We start from the raw sequence: 22,958 nt of genomic DNA on the forward strand, positions 1-22,958 counted from the left end.
TTTAGCACTTGAGTGAGTATTCAAATTCCCACTTTTTGAACAGTTAATTAATCAGTTGATGCATTTACTTAGAAGTGTCTGATCTGTCATAATTTGATGGACATTAAAACGTCAAGAATATTTAACGTAGTACAGATATTAATATAAGACCTCTACTTCATGGTTTCAGTAGCACTGTCAGCAGATTAAAAACACTCAAAATTTAAACTCTAAACTTATTAAACTCTACAGTGGGGCACCCCATGGGGTAACTAACACCCACTGATCATTACTGATCATTTGTAACAAGGCATACTACAACTAACAAACATGTGTTTGACATGCATATTATACATAGTTAAGAAATAGTTTATTAAAGCATAACAATTTTAGCATACACTTTAATTGAGGGCTAATAGATTATTGCACTAAAATGAATTGTGCACTAAATTTTCTAGTTTTACAGAATGATGTATGATACTGTAAAATTGAGCGGAGAATATCCATTGTTTGAATTATTGTGTTACAGTCCTATGTTATATTCTAATTAGTTTTATTACCATGCTTAAATTAATTAGTTTACTCTAGGTTTTACCTGCTAATATTTCGTATTAGCTCTTATTATATTGGCGACCTCAAAAATAGAAAAGTTAAAACAAAACACTTTCTCTAATAGAATCTATCCCTGTGCTGTAACTGTCAAGGTTGCAATGGCCAATGGTTAAAATGTCCAGACAAATTACCAAATACCTTCCACCTCTAAATTTCAAGTTATAATCCCATGTGGGGCATGTTGTCAGGTACTAGCTGGTGTTTTTTGTCAGGGTACAAAGACTTTTTTAAAAAACATTACACATATTGTTGGGTACTGACCGCTGGTCATGGGTTTTGTTGTGGTACACAGAATTCATTGTTGAACCTGACACATCTTTTAATGCTCCTGTCAGGTAAAACTATCTTAAACCAATTAAAGTTACGCTCTAATACAAGATCTAACAATGAATTCCCTGTCCAAGGCCACCTCAGCATGACACCTGTCCTAGAATCTTGGGACATACTATATATACTTCTGATAGAATCAACCACACCGAAGATTTCATACGAGACAAGCTGATTGGCTAACTGTAGGGGTCATGCTGAGGTGACCCCAAACAGAGTATTGTTAAATCCTGTATTGGATCATCGAAGTGGAGCAGAATTACAAGTCTAATTCTAATTACACTTTTTTACACTCAAGTAGATTGATCTGTTAATGATATGTAAGCTCCTCTTTAGTGTAGAAATATATTTTGTGCATTATTATGCTGCTCTTTGTTTAAATCCTGCAATGATTTGATATGTTTCAGGTGGCAAAAAGAAAAAGAAGAAGAAAAAGAAGAAGTCAGAAGCTAATCAATTCGATATTGATCTCGAGCCGCCGCCGCTGTTTCCTGATGAAGATGCAGCATTACCGCTCCCAAATGAAGAGGACATCATGGAGTTTGATGGTCAATGGCCTCCCTGGCAGGGAGGTCAGTTTGGTTCAAGGAGCCGCTCTCCACGGCAACGTCCATTTGTTCAGCGAGGTGGCTGGGGTCGAGGCAATAGAGGTCGGAATGATGGTGATTTTATGAACATGCAGCAGTCATTTGGAGGTCCAAACTTTCCAGGACATGGCGGCAGGTTTCAGCATCCATCACATTTCAATCCACATGAAGATAGTATCGAGTTTGCCGGGTCTTTGTATCAGGATTTTGATTCTGATGTTCAGAACAACATGGGTGGCCCACCTCACAACATTGGAGGCCCAAGACCACCATTATTGGGTGATGGACCTATGCAAATGAGGCTGGCACAACGAAGGGGGAAACCACCATTTAGTCCTGGGGATGGTCCGGGGCACTTTGGTCCGGGAGATGGTCCAGGGCACTTTGGTCCAGGAGAGGGTCCAGGGCACTTTGGTCCAGGAGAGGGTCCTGGGCATTATGGACTTCCTCACAGAGAACAATATCCAGGGTTTCATGGTGATATACCGATGCCGCACCAGGAACAGATGATTGGATATGATAATAATTCAGGAATACCCCCACCACCGCCGCCACCACCTCCTCAGCAGTTTGGAGATCCCATTAAGCCAGACTTCAGTCAAGGAATGCCACCTTTGCCACCAGATTTTGAATTGCCAGATTTTGCTAAACAACAGGAGGAACTTCTGAAGGGATTGTCCAAAGCTCCAAAACAGCCACCTACAGAGGCCACCACTGAGAATGATGTACCAGATGCACTAGACCATATTCCAATGCCACCTCCACCTCAAAATTCATCAGCCCCACTTCCACCACTACCACCACCACCTCAGACACAACCAATTCCTCCACTACCAGAATCAATGATACCACAACCGACGCTGCCAACAGAACCAGCTACAGCACAGCCACCATTACCACAGCAACCAACAACACAACAGCCACTGTTGCCACAGCAACCAACAACACCACAGCCACTGTTGCCACAGCATCCAACAACACCACAGCCACTGTTGCCACAGCAACCAACAACACCACAGATGCTGTTGCCACAGCAACCAACAACATCACAGCCTCTGTTGCAACAGCAACCAACAACACTACCGCCATCATTGCCACATCAACCATCTGCTCAGCTGTCTCATTTACTGACACCATTTCCACAAATACAACCACTTTTACCGGTTCAACCTCATCAAGTGGCACCACCAATACCACAGTCACCACATGTGGCACCAGTGCCATCTCCCTCATCTATGCTTAAAGAATCAATATATCCGCCTGCAACAGAAGTAGACATGTCATCAACAGACAACAGGACTTGTGTACCAGCTGTAGAGCCTAGTCGGATCACAGCTGATGTAACACAAGCTTCTGTGGAGGACAATGTATCAGAGCCACAGAAGCCTTCTGAAGAAAATCCTACAGATACCTCAAACACTAAAACCTTACCTCCTTTAGATCCAATCAAGTCAACAGCCATGAAACTCTTAGAAAAGTTTCAACTGAAAAAGAAGGCCGAATCACAAAGTCAAGAAACTGAAGGTGGTGTAGCACAGAGAAAGAAAAGTGTTATTGATTTGAAGAGTGGATTGAAGCCTGGGATTGGTCCGAAGTCTAAAGTTTCTCTTTCATCAGGAAGCCGTATTCAATTCGCACTGAAGAACAGTGCTAAACTTACCAGTCAGTCAAACCCTTTAAAGTCCAGGATGTCGATTGGAGATGAAGAAGATGAGGTAAAAGTAGAGGATTCATCAGATGTTCATAAAAATGCTGCAGTAATGCCATCTATGAAAGAGAAAGCAACTATTTCAGAGCAAAATTCATCCCAGAAAGAATTAAATCCGAGTGACAAAGATGCTGAATTAGGCTACACGACAAGAGAGACGTCTGACATCAAAGAATCTTTAGACAAGTCAAAGGAAGCAAGGTCAAACCAAAGATCACATGACAATCAAGACCAATCAGTATCTCCTAAATCTAAAGATCTGTCTGGACGAAGTTCAGGTTCAAAAGATCTTGGCAAAAGGACAGTGTCTCCTGATGCAGATAGAAAAACAAGCAATTCAGACTCAAGACGAAAAAGCCGAGATTATCGTGGACGTTCAAGGTCACCTGAATCTACTCACTGGAAAAGTAGATTTAGGAGACGACGGCATTCATCAGATGAAGAGGGATCTCCCGATACAGTGAAGCAAAACAGGAAAAATAGATCTAGAGGACATCTTGAAAAATCAAGGTCAAGGTCACCAGGGGTTCTACCAGATAAATCTGAGGTCCAGAAAAGTAAGAGTACGCAACGCCACAATAGATCAATATCTCCAGAATTAACTTCCATGAAGGATTCTCATAACCGAAAAATTAGATCTTCAAAAGATCGTGAAAGGTCTTCATCACCAGGGACCAGACAGGATTCCTACAGAAGTAAAACCAGAGAAGAAGATAAACGGTCAATATCACCAGATTCAAAAGTAGTGAAGGAATCACATAGTCGAAAAAGTAATTCCAAAGATCATGATAGGTCGGTATCGCCAGAATCAAAATCAAAGAAGGAAAGCAGGAAATCCACAAAAGATAGGTCATTATCGCCAGAATCAAAGTCAGTTAAGGATTCATACAACCGGAAAAGTAAAGTCTCCAAAGATACAAGATCTTTATCTCCCGAAGAAAGGCAAAGAAAGGGTTCAAACAGTGAGAATTTGAAATCCAGACAATTGAGCGATTCTAAAGATAGGGATGAGGAGAAATCCAAAAACAAAAGCAAATTGAGAACTACACGAGAAAAGTCTGAGGACAAAAAGATGCATATATCTGATATCATTGATGACGATGATAATAAATACTCTTCTCATGGAAATATTCTACAGAAAACAGAAAGAAAGAAAAGGGAAAAGTCGGAAGAAATTGAGGATGAAAGAAAATTATATATGTCAAGAAACAGACAAAGTAGGGAAACTTCGAGAGAAATGAGAGGAAAATCAGAGGAGTTGAAAGATAAAAATGAGATTCAGGAAAGGTCTTTGAACCTTGAAATACCTTCCGAGATGAAAAGTAAATGGGATGAAGAAGATAGCTTGGAAGGAGAAAGCGTCCATCAAAAAGGTGTTAAGGATAAAAAAGACTTTGATGTGGAAAGACTTCGCAGACATTCGTTAGATCGTGATCGGGACTTGCAAAATGTTTCTGCTAGATCAGAAGACTCTGATAAAGACAAAAGGAGAAGGACAGAAGAATCTCGACAAAAGCATGATGAAAAGGATTTACTAATTATTCAAGGAAGGAAAAAAGAAAAAGATCGAATGATATCTCCGGATAGGGATGAACCTAGACGAAGGAGTTCCAGGAGACATCACGCATCACCAGAAACCAACGAATCTCGGAGGCAATCACGCTGGAGTCCTGGAGAGAAAAACAAAAAGGATGAAGATGAAAATTCTTTGAAAAATCCTTTAGTTTCATATGATTCTCCAGTGAAGAAAATTGAACCTTTAGTTTCCTATGATTCGCCAATGAAGGAAGTTGAACCATTAGTAATGTACGATTCACCAATGAAGGGAGTATCGCCATTAGTTTCGACATACGATTCCCCAAAAAGTAAATCTCCTGTCCCCAGTGATAGTTCAGCATTGCGACCTCTAGTTCAATATGACTCGGGAGACGATTCTGATAGTGATTCTAAATTGCAAAAGGATTCTGTCAAAACCAGGACAAAGAGAGCAGTTAAGACTTCTGATGAAAGTGAGACTACAAACGTCAAACTAGTCGACATCGATTTTAATATTGGTAAGCTGTCACGAGACAGCATAAACATACCAAGTGTAGGTGACAACAAGACGGTTGCCATAGAAACAGGGAAGATACCAAGTGCTAACATAGGGGAAAATGGTAATATGAACAATGATCAAACTTTACCTGTGGTGGATGGACCGCAAGGTAATGATTTGGATAAGGAATCTGTGAACAAGGAAACTATGCCTCCCAATGTTAGTAACAAAATCATTCAGGCATATGAAGACTTTGAAAAGTTTCTCAATGAAACAGATTCAAAATCAGCTGTTTCTGAAACATCTGAAATGAACAAGGACCCAGCTATAACACCAGTAGTTGAAGACAACTTAAAATCTGCAAAAGAATCTGAAAAATACTCCATTGATTCAGTCCTACCTGTTAAAACTGTGGACAAGAGTGATGAAGTTACAGGAGAAACACCAGTGAAAAAACAACAGGAAGTTGACTCTGAATCAGGACGAAGGTCACTGAGATCACGAAGATCATACACATCTGATTCTCAGGAGACCAGTCCAAGGGAGAGCAGGCGATCAAAGAGAATGTCTAAAGAAGAGAAAGTCTCTAATGAGCCTGTCACACCAGAAGCTGGTCGTATGACACGGTCACGGAGATTGAGGAGTCGTGATGATAATGAGGTGTCTGAGGATCAAAGCACAGATAAACGAACGGAGAATAACGAGGCAGGAAATACAGGAAGGAGAAAAACACGTTCACAACGCTCTGTTGATGACTCGAGGGATAGTAGTAGAGAAACTCGATCTTCAAAGAGAAGTCGTCGTCAAAGAAACCGCTCAGGATCATCATCTGATCATGAAAAGGAAGAACAAAATATCATATCTCCTAAGGAGTTCCACACAGATAAAAAACTATCTAGTCCTATATCAGTTGATCTCTCAAGCATCGCTCTCCCTGGAGAAGGCATTAAGATCCGTATATTTAGTGACTCTCATAGTCCAGACAAGAAGGGAGAAAAACCTGTGGAGAAACAAAAAGTACCGTCAGAGAAGCCTGAACTCAGAGTTATACCTCCACCAGTAGTTGACTTGGATTCTATTGTTCTTCCACCAGAGCCATCTAAACCTCAGGACACTACTAAACATACAGAACCTGTTGATCCACTCCCACCTCCACCACAGGATCCAGTAGATATGGAGATTGACAGTTCGTCAGAGATGGATATGCCTGTTGATAAACCAGCCTTGTCCGAGGCTGCAAAGATTGAGGAAACGAACAAAAAATTCATAGGTGTCAAAAATGAAAAATTACGAGCTGCAATGGAAAAACTTCAAGCAGAGAAAAATTCTGATAATTCTGAAGTGAAAGATGAGAAAGTGAAAGACAGTAAAGAAACATCTGGAAAAATAAGTTTGAGTTTTGGACGGAGGTTAAGAGGAAGAGTGTTGAAAACACCGTCTGCACTGGCAGATGATGACTCTGAAAAAAGACAGCCAATCAAATTTGGTCTGCCAAAAGTGACTGTACCGCTCAAATCAGTATCAACTTGGGAGGAGGAAGACAACTCCGAGAGTTCTACTGAACCAAAAATTAGCTCGGTCAATAAGTCTGATAGTGCTGTTGCCAAAACAGACTCAGTCAGCAAGACTGACACAGTTGAACTCAAACCTCGCTCTGAGGAGGAGCACAACGTATCTAAAGGTGATAGTTTGGACAATAGTGAAAAGGAAAGTGTCAAAGTACAATCCGATGATAGTGAAACAAAAAAGACCGGCATTAAAATCGAGGTGAAAGGTATAAGAACAAGATCAAAGGTCAAGGATTTACGAGAAGCTGATTCAGTGAGTAAACCTGAATCAGTTGTTCGTCAACGATCCTGGAGGAGGTCCTCAAAAAGTGATGATACATCAAATGAAAGTAGAACAGCTAGTGATATTGGAAGTGACTTCTCTGAAAACGTCGCTACAGGAAGTGATTTCAACACCGAAAGTAATGTCACAGGACATGATGTAAGTACAGGAAGTTATGTTACTCAAAGTGATATTGGAAGTAATGTTACAGATAGTGGTACTAGTACAGGAAGTAGTATTACAGGAACTGGTATTTGTACAGGAAGTGGTGCCATTACAGGAAGTAGTATTACAGGAACCGGTATTTGTACAGGAAGTGATGAAAACGCTGTCGGAACAGGAAGTAGCATTACAGGAAATGATGTCACTACCGAAAGTAATGTTACAGAGAGTGATCTTCGTACAGGAAATGATTTCAGACCAGCGGTTCATGTATTACAGCTGTCAGATGAAGACTCAAAAGCATTACCCATTCACATAGAAGCACCTGTGCAGGTGACCGAAGCTACTGAACCAGAGTTGTCGTATTCAGGTAATGTGGAATCAAACCAGATGTCAGAATTCTTGGGGAAGGCAGATTCCTCCGAGCTCCAGGATATGAACCATACACAGGTTGATGATGAAATCTCCTTCAAAAACATTCCTCTGCCGTCCCCTCCAAAGGCTGTAATAGACAATGAAGGAACGAATTACGAAAACGAGGATATGGACTTAGACGACGATAGTGATATGGAAACAGAACCTCGGCTAGAGGTTTTAACAACTCGTGAAAAATGTGATATAGGTTTAGGGCAAGATCATGAAAAGAAAACCGCTGAGGAAAAATTGTCTATTTCTAGTCATAGTGAGAACTCTACTGTCAAAGGAGATAGTGCTATATACATGGAAAATGAAAGTAGAATATCAAGTAGTTTGATAGACATTGCTTTACCTGGTGAAGATAGAAAACATATGGAAAGTGAAAGTACAATACCTTATACAGACACAACAAAGGAGGTTTTCGGTTTGAACACTGATTTGGTTAATGTGAAAGCCATTTCTTTACCTGAAAGTAAGCAATCTCACACGGACAAAGCTGAGGAAGTCTCAGCAACAAACTTACATATTTCAAAGGATATTCAATTACCCAGTAAAGGATATAAAGAAAAAGACAGTACTGTATCCATTATAGACAAAACAAAGGATATCACAGCAAATAAGCAAATCAAATTTGGTAGTTTGAAAGACATCTCTTTACCCAGAGAAAGTAAAAGCCGTTGGGAAAATGAAATGAGTAAAAGCCATTGGGAAAGTGAAATTAGTTCATCGAAAACAGACAAATCAAAGGATTTGAAAGTTTATAAGGAAATTCAGTTTGGAAAATTGAAAAACATTGCTTTGCCTGGTGAAAGTAAAGGAGGTCATGAAAGTGAAAGTAGTGTATCTAATATGGATAAAACAAAGGCTTTCACTGGGAGTAAAGCAATAGTGTTTGGTAGTTTGAAAGACATAACACTACCTGGTGAAATCAGAGGAAGAACTGAGAGTGACGTTCAGGCAACAGATAATTTGAACGCCAACAACAATGCTGCTGTCAGCATTACAAGCTCTGTGAGTTCTGAAGCAAAGGTCACGAACAAACCTCAATCTCAAATTGCCGATCTTCCTACAAGCTCCAGCGCTGAGTCAAAGCCTACCGAAGAAAGAAAGAAAGATTCTGTTGTAATAAAACCTTTTTCAATCGGACGTAAAGCTGAGAAAATAATTGTGAACATAAAAACAATTATGGAAAGTCCCATTAAAGAAACACTGGACTCGTCCAATGATAAAAATCCCCTCACTCAAATTATACGGGGTAGTGATAAGCCACCGTGTGTTCCCTCCTTGGGTGACAAGACACCTCAAGTACAAGTTCAACAACAAGTATCTACTAAAAGTGACCAGAAATCAAGGGAGGTAACCAATGATTTAACGGTTGTTCGTCCCCAGTCAATCATCAGTAGCTCAGGAGGCATTCCAATGGAGATTATCTCAGAGGACGCCATCAAGGCGAGAAAGCTCCCATTCATTGGTAGGGAACTTGTTACCAAATCTGAACCCAAACTATCAAAGACACTAGAAGCTGTCTCCATCTCACAAAATCATCCTGGTGTGATTGAGCTTGCTCAAGACGAAGAAAAAGAAGACACCAACAATTCAAGTTGTACACTGCTTACTGATAAAGTGCTATGTAACATACCACTACCAGACACAGAGCTGCCGTCACAAGACAAGAAGGAAGTGATGGAGGAGGGAGAAATTCTGTCGGAGTCAGAAGGAGACAAAAGTGTGGAGGAGAAATCCATAGAAAGTGGAGATCGAGGCATTGGTACGGTGATAACCAGATTCAGCGAAGAACCTACTAATAAAATCCAGGTCATATGTGCTGCTGACAAACCAGCCAAGCCGCGGTCGCGATGGTCTGCCATTGAGACTGTCGTAAGTAGTGTGCCTGATCCAGTTCCTGTACCGGCTCCTGTCAGTATATCTGCGGAAAACATCCCAGTACAATCAGTATCCAAACCAATGGCTGTAACTGGTGGAAACAATAGTCAAAATGTTACCGCGGAGACCAGCTGGAGTAGTCGAGAACCTGTTCAACGAAGTGGGTCAGCCCATGATTCTGACATAGGTCGCTTTACAGACAGAGACTTTGATCAATTCCAAGCTGGTAAAGATCAATTTGGTGAGCGATTTACTGATCGTTACAGAGGCAAAAGAGAGCATGATCGCTATAGTGAAGTGGAGGGAAGCCAAGATGCAGAGAAGGAACAAAGATGGTATGATGACAGAGATTGGAACAATGAACATTTTGATGATCGAGATCGATCTAAGTCTGATAAAAGATACAAACATTCCAGAGACTATGATGAGTATGACCGTGATCGCTATGATAGACAAGGTAGCAGTCGTAGTGGAGATCGTGATAGAACTCCTGAAAGAAGAAGAGAACGAAACAGAATGAGGGAGAGAAGCAGAGACAGGAATAATACTCCAGATCGCAGCAGAGATCGTGATCGAACTCCGGAGAGAACTAGGGACCGAGACCGTACACCAAACAGAAGTCGACGTGACAGAACCCCTGAGAGAAGTAGGGATAGAGATAGAAGTCCAGAACGCCGCAGGGGTCGCAGTAGAGATCGGAGTCGGGACAGAGACAGAAGTAGAAGGCATAGAGAAAGAGATGATCGGCATCACAGGAGAAGAAGCAAACACAGTCGGGACCGTAGCCGGAGTAGGGATAGAACACGCGACAGGAGTCGAGATCATACTCGAGATAGAAGTCGGGACCGCACACGTGATCGCAGTCGAGATCGTTCACGTGATCGTAGTCTTGAACATAGCCGTGACCGGGACAAGAGATTTCACAGAGACTATGATGAGGAGAGATCCAACAAGCGAGATCGTGAAAAAGAGAAAGATCATGAAGATAAATCTATGAAGTCAAAGAAGGACAAGGGAGATAATTCATGGTTAGAGTTTGGAGCTAAACTGACGGGAAAAGATAATGCTATTCCAACATCAAATCAGTCTTCAGATTATGTGCAAAGCATGTACAACGTTTTCTTCCAAAAGACGTCAACAGGCACCTCAACTGCGACTACCATGTCGGCAGCAAATGCAGCCGAATTTTATCATAATTACCCTGATTATCAGCAGCATGGAGTAGTTACAGGTGCAACAGGTGAGGGAATGTACCCGAATCAAACTCCCACAATTCACCAGTTGCAGCAGCAACCTGCAGAAATGTTTGGAGGGCAGTACCAGTCACAGACACCTCAGCCGACAGCGCTACCCAACCAACATGGCTTTCAGCAGTTTCCTGGGCAAGTTCCACTCACAGGACCTACTCCTCAAGGAATTAGTGGTCAAGGACCACAACCCCATGGGATCTCCACTCCAGTTCCCCCACCCCAGGGAATTTCTAGCCACGGTCCCCAGCCTCAGGGAATTCCTGCTGCGGGAGTTCCAGCGCTGCATCCAGGCCAGCCCACAGGCCTGCAGAGTATTCCGCCCCATGGGAGTCAAGCCCCTCAGCCAGTTGATATGGGCCTAAATATGACTCCACTCGTACCGGGACAGCTACCTCCATCAGCCATGCTGCAACAGTCTCCTCTACAGCCAGGCATGGGTAATCAAACTTATATGGATCCTCAGCAGCAAATGTACAGCTCTCAAGGGACTTCATACCCTCCAAATGGTCCACCCTCAACCATTCCACCACTCACAGCTGGACAACAAGGAGTAGCACCTATACAGAGGCTGTACCCAGACGAAGTGGTTCCCCCGGTACCGAACATTCCTGATGTAAGGTACAACGCCACATCTGTTTCTACTTCACCATTCATCCAGGCTGCACCAAGTACTGCACATCATATAGCAGGAAAGGAGGGTACTGCCGCACCACTACAACGAATGTTTGGTAATAAGGTGACATCTTCCTTGGACAGTTCTGATTTCAAACCCGTAGTGTCCTCTACAGGTAAAATGTTACCAGCACCATTCCCGAAAGCTCCACGAAGTCAGCCCCTTCTGCAGGATACTCAGGAACCAGCAACATCCTCTACCACTTCTCCAGTGCCTCGCAAAAAGATTGCCAAGTCATCACCAAGATCTCAATTGTTTTCTAAGATGGTCATGCCAGATGCCGACATCCCGACATCCTCAGAAGAGAAAGTTTCTGAGGTAGCTACGTCCTCTGGGGAAAGTACTCCTCCCCAATGTTCATCCTCCCCAGCACAACCTACATCAAGTGTGAATGACTTCCCATCCTCCATCAATGTACCACATGGTGTACCAATCAAGCTGGGCATTAAACAGGAGCTTCAGGCCCGTAAGGAGATGGAACAGACAATGACGTCTCCCCCGCCATCAAGTCGACCCTTCAAGGTCAAGTCTAGATGGCTCAGGTTTAGTGAGTTAGAGACACCATTACTTCCTCCATCTTCACCTGGAGACCCTAATCTTCCAACATCTACCTCATCAGAGGGCTCAGGCCAGAAAACAGAACAAAATTCTGACAGTGACAGTCAGCAAAAAGAGGAAAGGGAGACAACTCCAGCCAAGCGTGATGTTCAGGTTAAGAAAGAACAGTATGATGCCTGGGACCCATCTTCGGATCTAGTTATTTCACCTACAGTCGGCCAAAAGGTTGAGAAACCAAGTAACGAGAAGCCAAGTAAAAAGGAGGGTAAAAAGAAAGAAAAGGAGAAGGAGAGAGACAAGGCAGCTGCAGCCCCTGCAGAGGTTAAAGTGAAAGAGGAGAAGAAAGAGGAAGAAGTAGAGGAGGTAGATGAAAATAAACCGCCACTCTTTGACCGTATAGAGGACAACATCTACCTAGGAGAAAGGTAAGATTCTGTTTAAAATACTGTACACTGTATAGTGCTAGATTAGAAAATAAGCCACTCACAAAATTTAACTGCTAAACAGTGAATGGTTATTTTTGTAGGGTTATATATATATGTATATATTTCTGTAGGTATTGACATGGTTGCAAAAATTTCATCTGTGAAAAGGAAATAAAGAAATATGTAAATTGAATATGCCCTTGAAGCCAGGTTGTGAAATATTGATTCATCTGAATATAAATTTTCCACTTGAAATGAAAATTGTGATTTTTTTTATTTGTGAAAATAACCAGCTACATAGAAATTCAAGTAACTGAAATGTAATGTGTTAACATTTGTAATATCTTGAACATTTGTAACTTGACAAACCTGTTCCATTTGTAATAAGTCAAACCTGATTACAGCACAATCAATGGGACTGTGATAAAGATAAACTCATTTTCACTACAACTTGGTTTCACCTCACTTTCAGGCAACTTAGTGCGATATCATCACATCATGTCATATTTATTCTTTTTCACATCCTCGAATTGCTTGAACATTTAGAAGAGATATTTATTTAATTTTTTTGTAAAACTCTGGTGATGCAGGAAGAAATCCAAGAAGATGAAGGAGGTGCGCCGTATGTTATGTGATTGCACGGCGTCGGCAGAAGACCGGGAGATGGGATTGGTTGCATGTGGAGAGGACTGTCTTAACCGCATGCTCTACATTGAATGGTAAGGCCGTAGCCGGATAATGTTAGTAAGAAGGTAGTACTTTATATATCCCAGTGGGGACTGTGGTGACCAAATGGTTAAGTTGTCCCGACACGTACTATAGTTTCTCTGTATAAGACCACTCTCATAAATGGCCACTCCTTGTATACGACCATTTTTCTGAGGTATGGACATGATTCAACAAATTTACAGTTTGCACTGAAAAGCATATGGACTCAATAACCATGCTTTCTACTATTATCATTATCAGTGTATAATGATAGTACAACATGTGCGGCGATTCTATTGTTATGGGAATAGTCACTGGCGTAGCAACGTGGGGTCATGACCTCACTTATGGTGGGAACATATGAATGACTTGATTCCAATCAGCTGTTCAATCGAATTCGTTGATGATGATGGGAGAGAAAAAATATGGGTATTTTAATGAAAAAAATATGCAACTGTTGCGAGAATAAATAATATTCATTTATGTGAAAAACTGTAATTATAAGGAATAGATTTTTATTTTGTTGAGGTTATGAGGGTAACATAATTTACACGTTCTCAATTATCGTTATACCCTCATAACCTCAACAAAATAAAAATTCATTCCTGAAGTAAACTACCCCCCACTCAAAGACCAACCTCCTTAACCTGACCAACGACCAGTAAAAACGGTGTCAAATGTTCTGTTAGAAACAAAAATACAGCAAACAAAAAAGATAAATTATATTGATTATGTATTATTTTAAAGGGACAATTCAATCTAAGAGTACATCAAAATTCCCAGGTGTATCAGAAACAAACCAGTTCTAATAGAAATAAGATTAATTGGTTTTACTGTGATATGCCAGAAAAGCCCACTGTAGTGAAATGTATGGGAAATGTCAAACTCGCCTATCGGATGTCTTGTATGCCGAACCCTGGCCCTTGCAAGTTTTGTAAAGAATTTTTTATCTAGAACTGCTCAAATTTCTCTTACAATAGTGTGTTAGCCTCACTGAATTGTCCCTTTAATTACTGTATATGTTATTTTAATTATGTGTAATTTTAATTATATGTTGATTGTTTACAGTGGCTCTCGTTGTCAGTGTGGGGACTACTGTACAAACAAAAGGATTCAAAAAGTAAGTTCAAAGTTTACACACAATATCCAGATGTGGTGTTATATAATGGTGGTTGTATTCTAGGATTATTTATCAATCATGATCTGTGATATACAAAATATTGAAAAATGATTGAATCATACACGTGTGTACCTGAATGCTAGACCACTAACATTATATTTTCTCACTTTAATTTGAAATTGCAGACATTTTTACCCTGTGTATATAGTCGGCTATACAGTATTCTATAATAATACATGTGATTTTCTCATTGCAGAAACAATATGCTGTTGTAGAACCATTCAGGACATCATGGAAAGGATTTGGTCTTAAAACCAATGAAGACCTTGTACCGTATGTATAACTTTGACTTTCAGAGAATACATCTCCTATCAGGTTTTCAGCAAGGTTAACGTGTCCATAATCCTAGAAATAACTTGAAATTGCTGCTCACTCACTGTAATGTCCTCAGGATACCATACACAATATATGTTATAAAGTAATGGTTTACATTTTATCAGTTAGACCATAAATGATATCAGCTCTCGATGGACAGTAAAACTAAAATCTAAAAGAAATAAAAAGAAAAACCCACTGATTTTAAATTCTATTTTTCAGGGGAAATAACTTGAGACACTTAACATTCTAATTGAAATTAGACTTGTAATTCCCGTCCACTATGATGCTCTACGATACACTTTAATAAAAGATCTAACAACTCCCCAGATCAGCATGACCCCTGTGGTTAGCCAATCAGTGTGTCGCCTACGAAATCTTCTGTGTGGTCAATTCATTCTGAAGTATGATTGGCTAACTAGGCCAGGGGTCATGCTGAGGTGAACCCGAACAGGTTTTGTTAGATCTTGTATTGAAACGTAATGTAGAATAAAGCGTAGTGGAGCGGAATTACAAGTCTAATTTCAATTAGATTGGTCACTTGGGTACTTTTAGGTGTAGCTAGAACAGTTCTATTGCTGTATTATGTTTGTTTTACTCAGCAAATTGTTGAGTTGAATATGACCTATATGAAACTTGAGTTTGACCTTGAGTGTGAATTTGTGTTTGACCTTGAATTTGACCTTGAGTGTGACCTTTTGTTTGACCTTGAGTTTGACCTTGTGTTCCAGTGGACAGTTTGTGATGGAGTATGTGGGAGAGGTGTTAGATTATCGACAGTTCAAGAGTCGCACCAAGCAGTACGCCAAGACAGGACAACAACACTACTACTTCATGGCTCTTAATGCTGACGAAGTCATCGACGCTACGTCCCGGGGAAATATCTCACGTTTTATCAACCATAGCTGTGACCCTAACTGCGAGACTCAGAAGGTTTGTATTCTCTCATACTGACAGATTTCAGTGATGTTTTATATCTTATATTACAGCCGTCACTTCTATAACTGAAGCTGTAATACATAATTTTGATGTTGGTATGAATGGAAAAATTTCACTGAAAATGATTAAAAAAATAATAATAATAATAAAAATGCACATTTGATGACTTGAATTTTTTTCTTCTCGGGATAATCAAACTTAGAATTAAATTATCTTTTTATGTCCATAAATTTTGCTTACAGTGGACAGTCAATGGTGCCCTGCGGGTGGGGTTCTTCGCCCGTAAACACATTGATGCCAATGTAGAGCTGACCTTCGATTACCAGTTTGAACTTTATGGGTAAGTTGTCACTTTGAACTTCTGCAACATTCCTCTAATGTGAAATGATGGCACGAAAATCAAATAATCACCGTTATGTATATAAATAACTGATATGTAATAATTAAAAAAAATATTTTGGTAGGGTTTTTTAAATGGAAAATCAGAAGTTGTTTGGAATTGGCTTGGAACATTGCAAACATTCCAATAAATAAGTTTATTGAGGATCTTTGTGATGATTTTATGATTGATGCTTTTATTTTGATGGTTGTGTAGATTCATCATGTAATAACATTTTGATTACAGGAAGGAAGCTCAGAAATGCTTTTGTGGAACAGAAAAATGTCGCGGGTTCATCGGATCAACCAAGAATGCTCCTGTCAGCAAGGGACGCAAACGTGAGGAAGAAGTGGAGGAGGAGGAGAAGAAAACTAAACAGGAACTCTTCGAGGATGAGGTAAGAAAGAAAACTAAACAAGAACTCTTCGAGGATGAGGTAAGAAAGAAAACTAAACAAGAACTCTTCGAGGATGAGGTAAGAAAGAAAACTAAACAGGAGCTCTTCGAGGATAAGGTAAGAAAGAAAACTAAACAAGAAATCTTTGAGGATGAGGTAAGAAAGAAAACTAAACAGGAACTCTTCGAGGATGAGGTAAGAAAGAAAACTAAACAAGAACTCTTCGAGGATGAGGTAAGAAAGAAAACTAAACAAGAACTCTTCGAGGATGAGGTAGGAAAGAAAACTAAACAGGAAATCTTCGAGGATGAGGTAAGAGAGTAAACTAAACAGGAAATCTTTGAGGATGAGGTAAGAAAGAAAACTAAACAGCAAATCTTTGAGGATGAGGTAAGAAAGAAAACTAAACAGGAAATCTTTGAGGATGAGGTAAGAAAGAAAACTAAATAAGAACTCTTCAAGGATGAGGTAAGTAAGAAAACTAAACAGGAAATCTTTGAGGATGAGGTAAGAAAGAAAACTAAACAGGAAATCTTTGAGGATGAGGTAAGAAAGAAAACTAAATAAGAACTCTTCAAGGATGAGGTAAGTAAGAAAACTAAACAGGAAATCTTTGAGGATGAGGTAAGAAAGAAAACTAAACAAGAAATCTTTGAGGATGAGGTAAGAAAGAAAACTAAACAAGAACTCTTCGAGGATGAGGTAAGAAAGAAAACTAAACAAGAACTCTTCGAGGATGAGGTAGGAAAGAAAACTAAACAGGAAATCTTTGAGGATGAGGTAAGAAAGAAAACTAAACAGGAAATCTTTGAGGATGAGGTAAGAAAGAAAACTAAATAAGAACTCTTCAAGGATGAGGTAAGTAAGAAAACTAAACAGGAATTTTCAAGGATGATGTAGGATCATCATTTCTGGTTCAGGTGCAGGGTGATATTATACCATTATTGACCTGTTTTCAGGTAATACAGAGATTTGTCAACCTAAGAAAGTATATAACCTGAGGCTGAAGGCCATTTAATAGTTAAAACTGTTAGAAGAAATTAAATTAAGTAAGAAGGTCCTGCAGAATATTCTACCAGTGATTCTGTCTGGTATAAGGAGATAATATTAATTACATTACAAAATTTTCCTATATGAATTAATGTATTTGAATGATTTAGTTGGAGCAGGAGCTTGAAGAAATGACCTCCCAGGGCTTAATGAGTACGGAGAATGTCCTGACTCTGTGTCGTTTGATGGTCCGGGCGGAGGACGCAGAACATCGTCTTACACTACTTAATGTCCTACAGGTAAACACACATGACTATTTATAGTAATGGATGAAAAATAGGTCAGACATCCTGTCATTTCTAGCTGATAATGAAAACAGGTAAAATTTGTAATGTCTAGCTGTCATTGTTTACAAACAATATCCAGGTCAAAGGAAAACAAAAGTGCATTTTTTTTCTTTATTTTGGGCCCATGATTCAGGCCATGGAAAATAAATGAAAATTACTTATTGGCCCCATGATTAAGGCCAAAGAAAATAAATAAAAATTACTTAATTTTAAATTTTACAATAACTTTTGACCTTAATCTACATTATACTTGTGTGCCAATAAAACACAAAATATATTTGGCGTTTACCACAACCAAAGCCTAGTATATTATGATACTGATTCCCACATGACTTACACTTTTGTTCGTGTTATACAGTAACCGATTCTCTGAATCTGTCATCATTTATTATGATATTTGATTACATTTTTCGCAGAGAAAAATAAGGTTTTACAGTGAACATAAAAACGACATACTTCACTCTACAAAAAACATCAATTTGATATTTTCACTCGCTTTTGACCAATCAATATCATTTTGATTGTTACACCATCAGTTTTTGTGCAAAAATGAGGTCATATTTTTTAGAAATATGACGTTATGCTCACAAAAATACGACGTAATAATCGCACTAGCAAATAACACTTTAAAGTACAATGGCAGAACTAGAAATGATAGTCTTGTGTAAATAGAAGCGAGACAAAATGTAATAGATAGAATATTCCTTGTTTCTTGATTAATACCAGTAATATTTCATTTCGTGAGGTGAAAACTTGACATTTACTAAGAAACAAGGAATATCCTCTATATAACTGATTCTCTCATCACCTGTATTTTACCTGTGTCAGGTGACGACGGAGAGGAACTGCCTCCGGCTATTTCTCGACTACCATGGACTAGAGTTGTTGTGGACCTGGATTGTCGACCTTCGAGACGACGCTCCAGAAGTCAAGATGCAGGTGAGCACACCTTCAAGAACAGTTTCTGTGTATCTTACAAACTTTGTTTCAAGATTCAGCAGTCTTCATTTTTATTTTATTGAGAAAATTCAAGAAGACCTGCAAAATTCAAATTTTTCATTTATGATAGCAATCTGATTGAAATACAGACTCCGTTCAATAGAGGATCTGAGAACATCCCATAAAAGGGTCATGTTCGGATGACCTTTTTACCACGTTTAATTCAGATCAAATGCAACATCAGCACGTTGCTATATCAATTGACAAGGCCATTTCGCCCCAACATACATATACGATTAGCTATGTTGTGCTCTTTGGGTGAGATGACTATATACACGGAAATAATTCTGACAGATTTTCAAACTATTTCGTCCTCTGAAATTCATTGTCAAAATTTTGCCAGCAGCAATTTGATTGGCCATTTCAAAAGGTCACCTGGACATGACCCCTAATGGGACTTTCTCAGATCCTCTTATCCAACGTAGAGATAATAAGGATCTGTATTTTTATCGGATTGAAATATTAGTTACAGCATTTCAAATGTGGAGCTTTGTAAATTTTGCATATTTATTGAAGGTGTATTAGATTAAGAGATGGAAATAAAATCATATATTGCATAAAAGTCTGATGAAAATTCGTTTCAGTCTGGTACTAATATTAACGTTTTTAATTGTAGATACTTTCTACCTTGAAGATATTACCCATCACCAACAAAACCATTTTAAAAGACAGTAAAATTCTGGCCATAATTCAAAAACTGGCAGAAAAAGATAATACTGAGGATAACTCGACTCTGGTGATATCGTCCACTCCTTCTGTTAGTCAAATAACTCCTTCTACTCCGCCCATCTCCACTAAGGAAAAACCTACCTCAATATTGTCTCTAACTGCAACCAAGGACCATAAATCTGGCAAAAAGAAAGTGAAATTTGCATTAGAAGATGCCTCAAGTTCAGACAATGAGTCGAGAACAAGTAATTCTAGTGATTTAGCTGGGAATGAGTTGTATACAGACTTCGATAGTCCGCCTAGCACGGATCATTCCAAGAAGCGTGTACTACGATCCAGTAAAAAGGACGGTGTGTCTCTGTTGTGTAGACAAGTCATTGATAAACAGACAACAGAGAGCGAGGTATCAGAGAGTTGTGCCACGCCGGCTGACAATCAGGAAAAGATAACTCAGGAACCTGAAATTGACTCAACAGAAAGTGACGACAAATTGTCTTCAGATAAAAATAGTGCAATAAAGTGTATGGACAGCGAAACCACAGTGACCGCTGCCGATTCTAGTGACGGTAAATCAGAAACTTGTACTGATACCGTGGCAGCTGACAGTTCCTCGTCCTCGTCGTCGGAAGTCGACCCGACGAAGGACGGGGAAGATAAAGAGACTGTAACCGAATGTGATTCCTCACAACCAAAGGATGATGTTGTGTCCTTAGCTGAGGATCTGCTACAACACTGGGGTGACCTGAAGGTATAATAGATTTTATTTTAGATTAATGGAAGTAAACAATAAGGGCTATAGTTGTTAAGTTTTAAGGCCAAGTTTATCTTTGGCCAAGAATCTGTTACCATAGGTGTTAAATCTGATCGTTATTTCAACAGGGCTTTATATGGAGTGTGAAGTAAAGGTCGAAGTTGATAAGTTTTAAGGTCAAGGTCAAATAAGGATGATACTAACTTTGATTCTTTTGTGAACATTGTCATCAGAGTAAAATTAGATTAAATTAAAGTTTTAGTGTAAATGTTTAATATTATACCAGTTTAGTATTATTCTTTGATTTGTTATGAAAGTATATAAATCCTCTTTGTCACTTACAAAATATGGTATTGCATATATTTGACAAATACAATACTTTTTTGCATAGATTTATAATAGAATCATTTCTTAACTAAAAAAAATTTCCCGCTACAGGAAATCTTTAGAATTCCCAAGAAAGAGCAGGTTGAGGAAAGGAAAAGGATAGAGAGAGAATTACTAGGTATGTGTTTGTAACTTACAGAGCAGGCTAAATCTGTGGCTTATATTAAACTAACAACTTCGTTTTACTATATAGTTTTATCAATAGTGTAACCTGTAACTGCCTTTTGGGAATAAAGATTCCTTTAAAACAAGAAAACATTATCTTGCTTGCAAATTGATGAAATCACATGTAAAGGCAAATATATTTAAAATTATTTTATATTTGACCATAAAGATTTTAAGAATATAAATCTACACCAAAGTAGTCAGTTTATCAAGACTTTTTACAAAATAGCAATATGTTAGTATGTCACGTAATTGTTTACAAACAGATGTACGACCTGTGAAACAGCGGCAGAGAGAGAAGTTTGAACGACTACACGACCAGACCAGAATACGCGGTTTGTATATATTACTTTTTGAATAATTATACTCTTGCAACAAAGGGGAGGTATACAAAAATCGAGTTGTCCGTCTGTCTGTCTGTAGACACAACTTTGTCCTCCTAAACTACTCGACAGATTTTTATAAAATTTGGTACACAGAACCCTGACATAAAGGGGAGTCTGGTAAACTATATCGGTTTCTGCAATGTCCCCTATTCATGGAGTTGATACTAATTTTGTGCAGTTGGGGGTATTAGTCGTCCACTCTGGCGACAGTTCTAGGTAATATTTGTAATCACACATTAAATAGCAGCAGGTTTGGTGAACTAAATGAATCTTTTGTATTTCACCTTGAATCGTTGTTAAGAAGATAAAGATGAGGTAAGGATACATTTACAAATGAGTCACCATTCAGACTAATTGTCTATAGGGGTCTCACTAAACTATAGATACAGCGTTATCATTGTTTTAACTTGAATCATCATCAGATGATGTGACTATTTGATTGTTGTGAGATTTCTGATTCTGTTTCAGCTGCTGGATGGGACTCGGGTATCAGAAAGAGGAAGCGCCCTCCCCCGCCACCTCCACCGTCTGATGATGATGACGACCACTCTAAACCCAGGTAATACATGTGTATTCTATTAAGTATCAAACATCAGTCTGTAGTTGCACTTGTCCTGCTCAGAAGAGAATGTACTTATTCATGGGAAATCCAGCAATTAGCCTGACTAGCGAACCAGCCTATTTTAATCACATTAGCATATTCCTAGGCACTCCAGATGAAATAAAATGTCGGAAACCTTAACCTCTCAGCCATTGTGGTATTTACAAATTCCAATGTATGTAATTTCACTTGCATTACTCAGCATCCAAATTCAATCTGACTCAATTTAATCTAAGTCCATTTCCTGATGCAAAAACTCATTGAAGATTACATTTTGACAGGAAAACATTGTTGCCTTCTCCGCCTAAATTGACGAAGGAACAGCGACGACAGCGGTTCGAGGCTGACGTAAAAGCTCACGACGAGATGGTAGCAGAACACCAGCGTCAGCAGGAAGAACTGTTCCTACAGCAGCAGCAGCAACTTCTCAGTGATCCTACCTACCTCTTCTTCCAGCAGACTCTAGTCCAGCACGGCTACGGACCGGAGGTGGCACAACTTCACATCCAGGCTCTTCTACAGGAGGGTCACACCCCAGAGGTTATCGTGTCACAGTTAGCCGCACAGTTACAGCAGGGCTTACAGCAAGGCTTTCAGCAGCAGGAACTACAGCAAGGCTTACAGCAACAGGGTAGGCTAGCATAGCAATGACTGTCGGGGAGGGCTAGCATAGCAATGACTGTCGGGGAGGGCTAGCATAGCAATGACTGTCGGGGAGGGCTAGCATAGCAATGACTGTCGGGGAGGGCTAGCATAGCAATGACTGTCGGGGAGGGCTAGCATAGCAATGACTGTCGGGGAGGGCTAGCATAGCAATGACTGTCGGGGAGGGCTAGCATAGCAATGACTGTCGAGGGAGGGCTAGCATAGCAATGACTGTCGGGGAGGGCTAGCATAGCAATGACTGTCGGGGAGGGCTAGCATAGCAATGACTGTCGGGGAGGGCTAGCATAGCAATGACTGTCGGGGAGGGCTAGCATAGCAATGACTGTCGGGGAGGGCTAGCATAGCAATGACTGTCGGGGAGGGCTAGCATAGCAATGACTGTCGGGGAGGGCTAGCATAGCAATGACTGTCGGGGAGGGCTAGCATTGCAATGACTGTCGGGGAGGGCTAGCATAGCAATGACTGTCAGGGAGGACTAGCATAAGATTTAATAATTATTCAGTATTCAACGCAATAAGCACTCAGAGTAAACCATTCACCAATTTACAAAAGAAGTCAAATACAGAGACCTGTCCGGTTTTCACAGTTTTATTTAAGTCAACATAAGTGAAATTGAGGCCTGAAAAAGGGTT

The 22,958-nt window shown here is 39.8% G+C and overlaps 1 protein-coding gene across 3 annotated transcripts in view; it reads left to right on the top strand.

The window, feature by feature from the left end:
• Positions 1 to 22,958, top strand: part of LOC138310429 (uncharacterized) — a 51,121-nt gene that overhangs the window by 16,419 nt on the left and 11,744 nt on the right. For all 3 annotated transcript variants that reach the window (XM_069251646.1, XM_069251648.1, XM_069251647.1), the window contains exons 3-16: positions 1,326 to 12,447; positions 13,038 to 13,166; positions 14,224 to 14,275; positions 14,532 to 14,608; positions 15,382 to 15,583; positions 15,832 to 15,929; positions 16,215 to 16,365; positions 17,526 to 17,654; positions 18,531 to 18,641; positions 19,318 to 20,118; positions 20,560 to 20,626; positions 20,940 to 21,008; positions 21,528 to 21,618; positions 21,942 to 22,291. In XM_069251646.1, coding sequence (XP_069107747.1) covers positions 1,326 to 12,447; positions 13,038 to 13,166; positions 14,224 to 14,275; positions 14,532 to 14,608; positions 15,382 to 15,583; positions 15,832 to 15,929; positions 16,215 to 16,365; positions 17,526 to 17,654; positions 18,531 to 18,641; positions 19,318 to 20,118; positions 20,560 to 20,626; positions 20,940 to 21,008; positions 21,528 to 21,618; positions 21,942 to 22,291 — 13,449 coding nt within the window. The remainder of the gene's footprint in view (positions 1 to 1,325; positions 12,448 to 13,037; positions 13,167 to 14,223; positions 14,276 to 14,531; positions 14,609 to 15,381; positions 15,584 to 15,831; positions 15,930 to 16,214; positions 16,366 to 17,525; positions 17,655 to 18,530; positions 18,642 to 19,317; positions 20,119 to 20,559; positions 20,627 to 20,939; positions 21,009 to 21,527; positions 21,619 to 21,941; positions 22,292 to 22,958) is intronic.

Source organism: Argopecten irradians, chromosome 16 (assembly GCF_041381155.1).
Source record: "Argopecten irradians isolate NY chromosome 16, Ai_NY, whole genome shotgun sequence".
Classification (NCBI taxonomy): domain Eukaryota; kingdom Metazoa; phylum Mollusca; class Bivalvia; order Pectinida; family Pectinidae; genus Argopecten; species Argopecten irradians.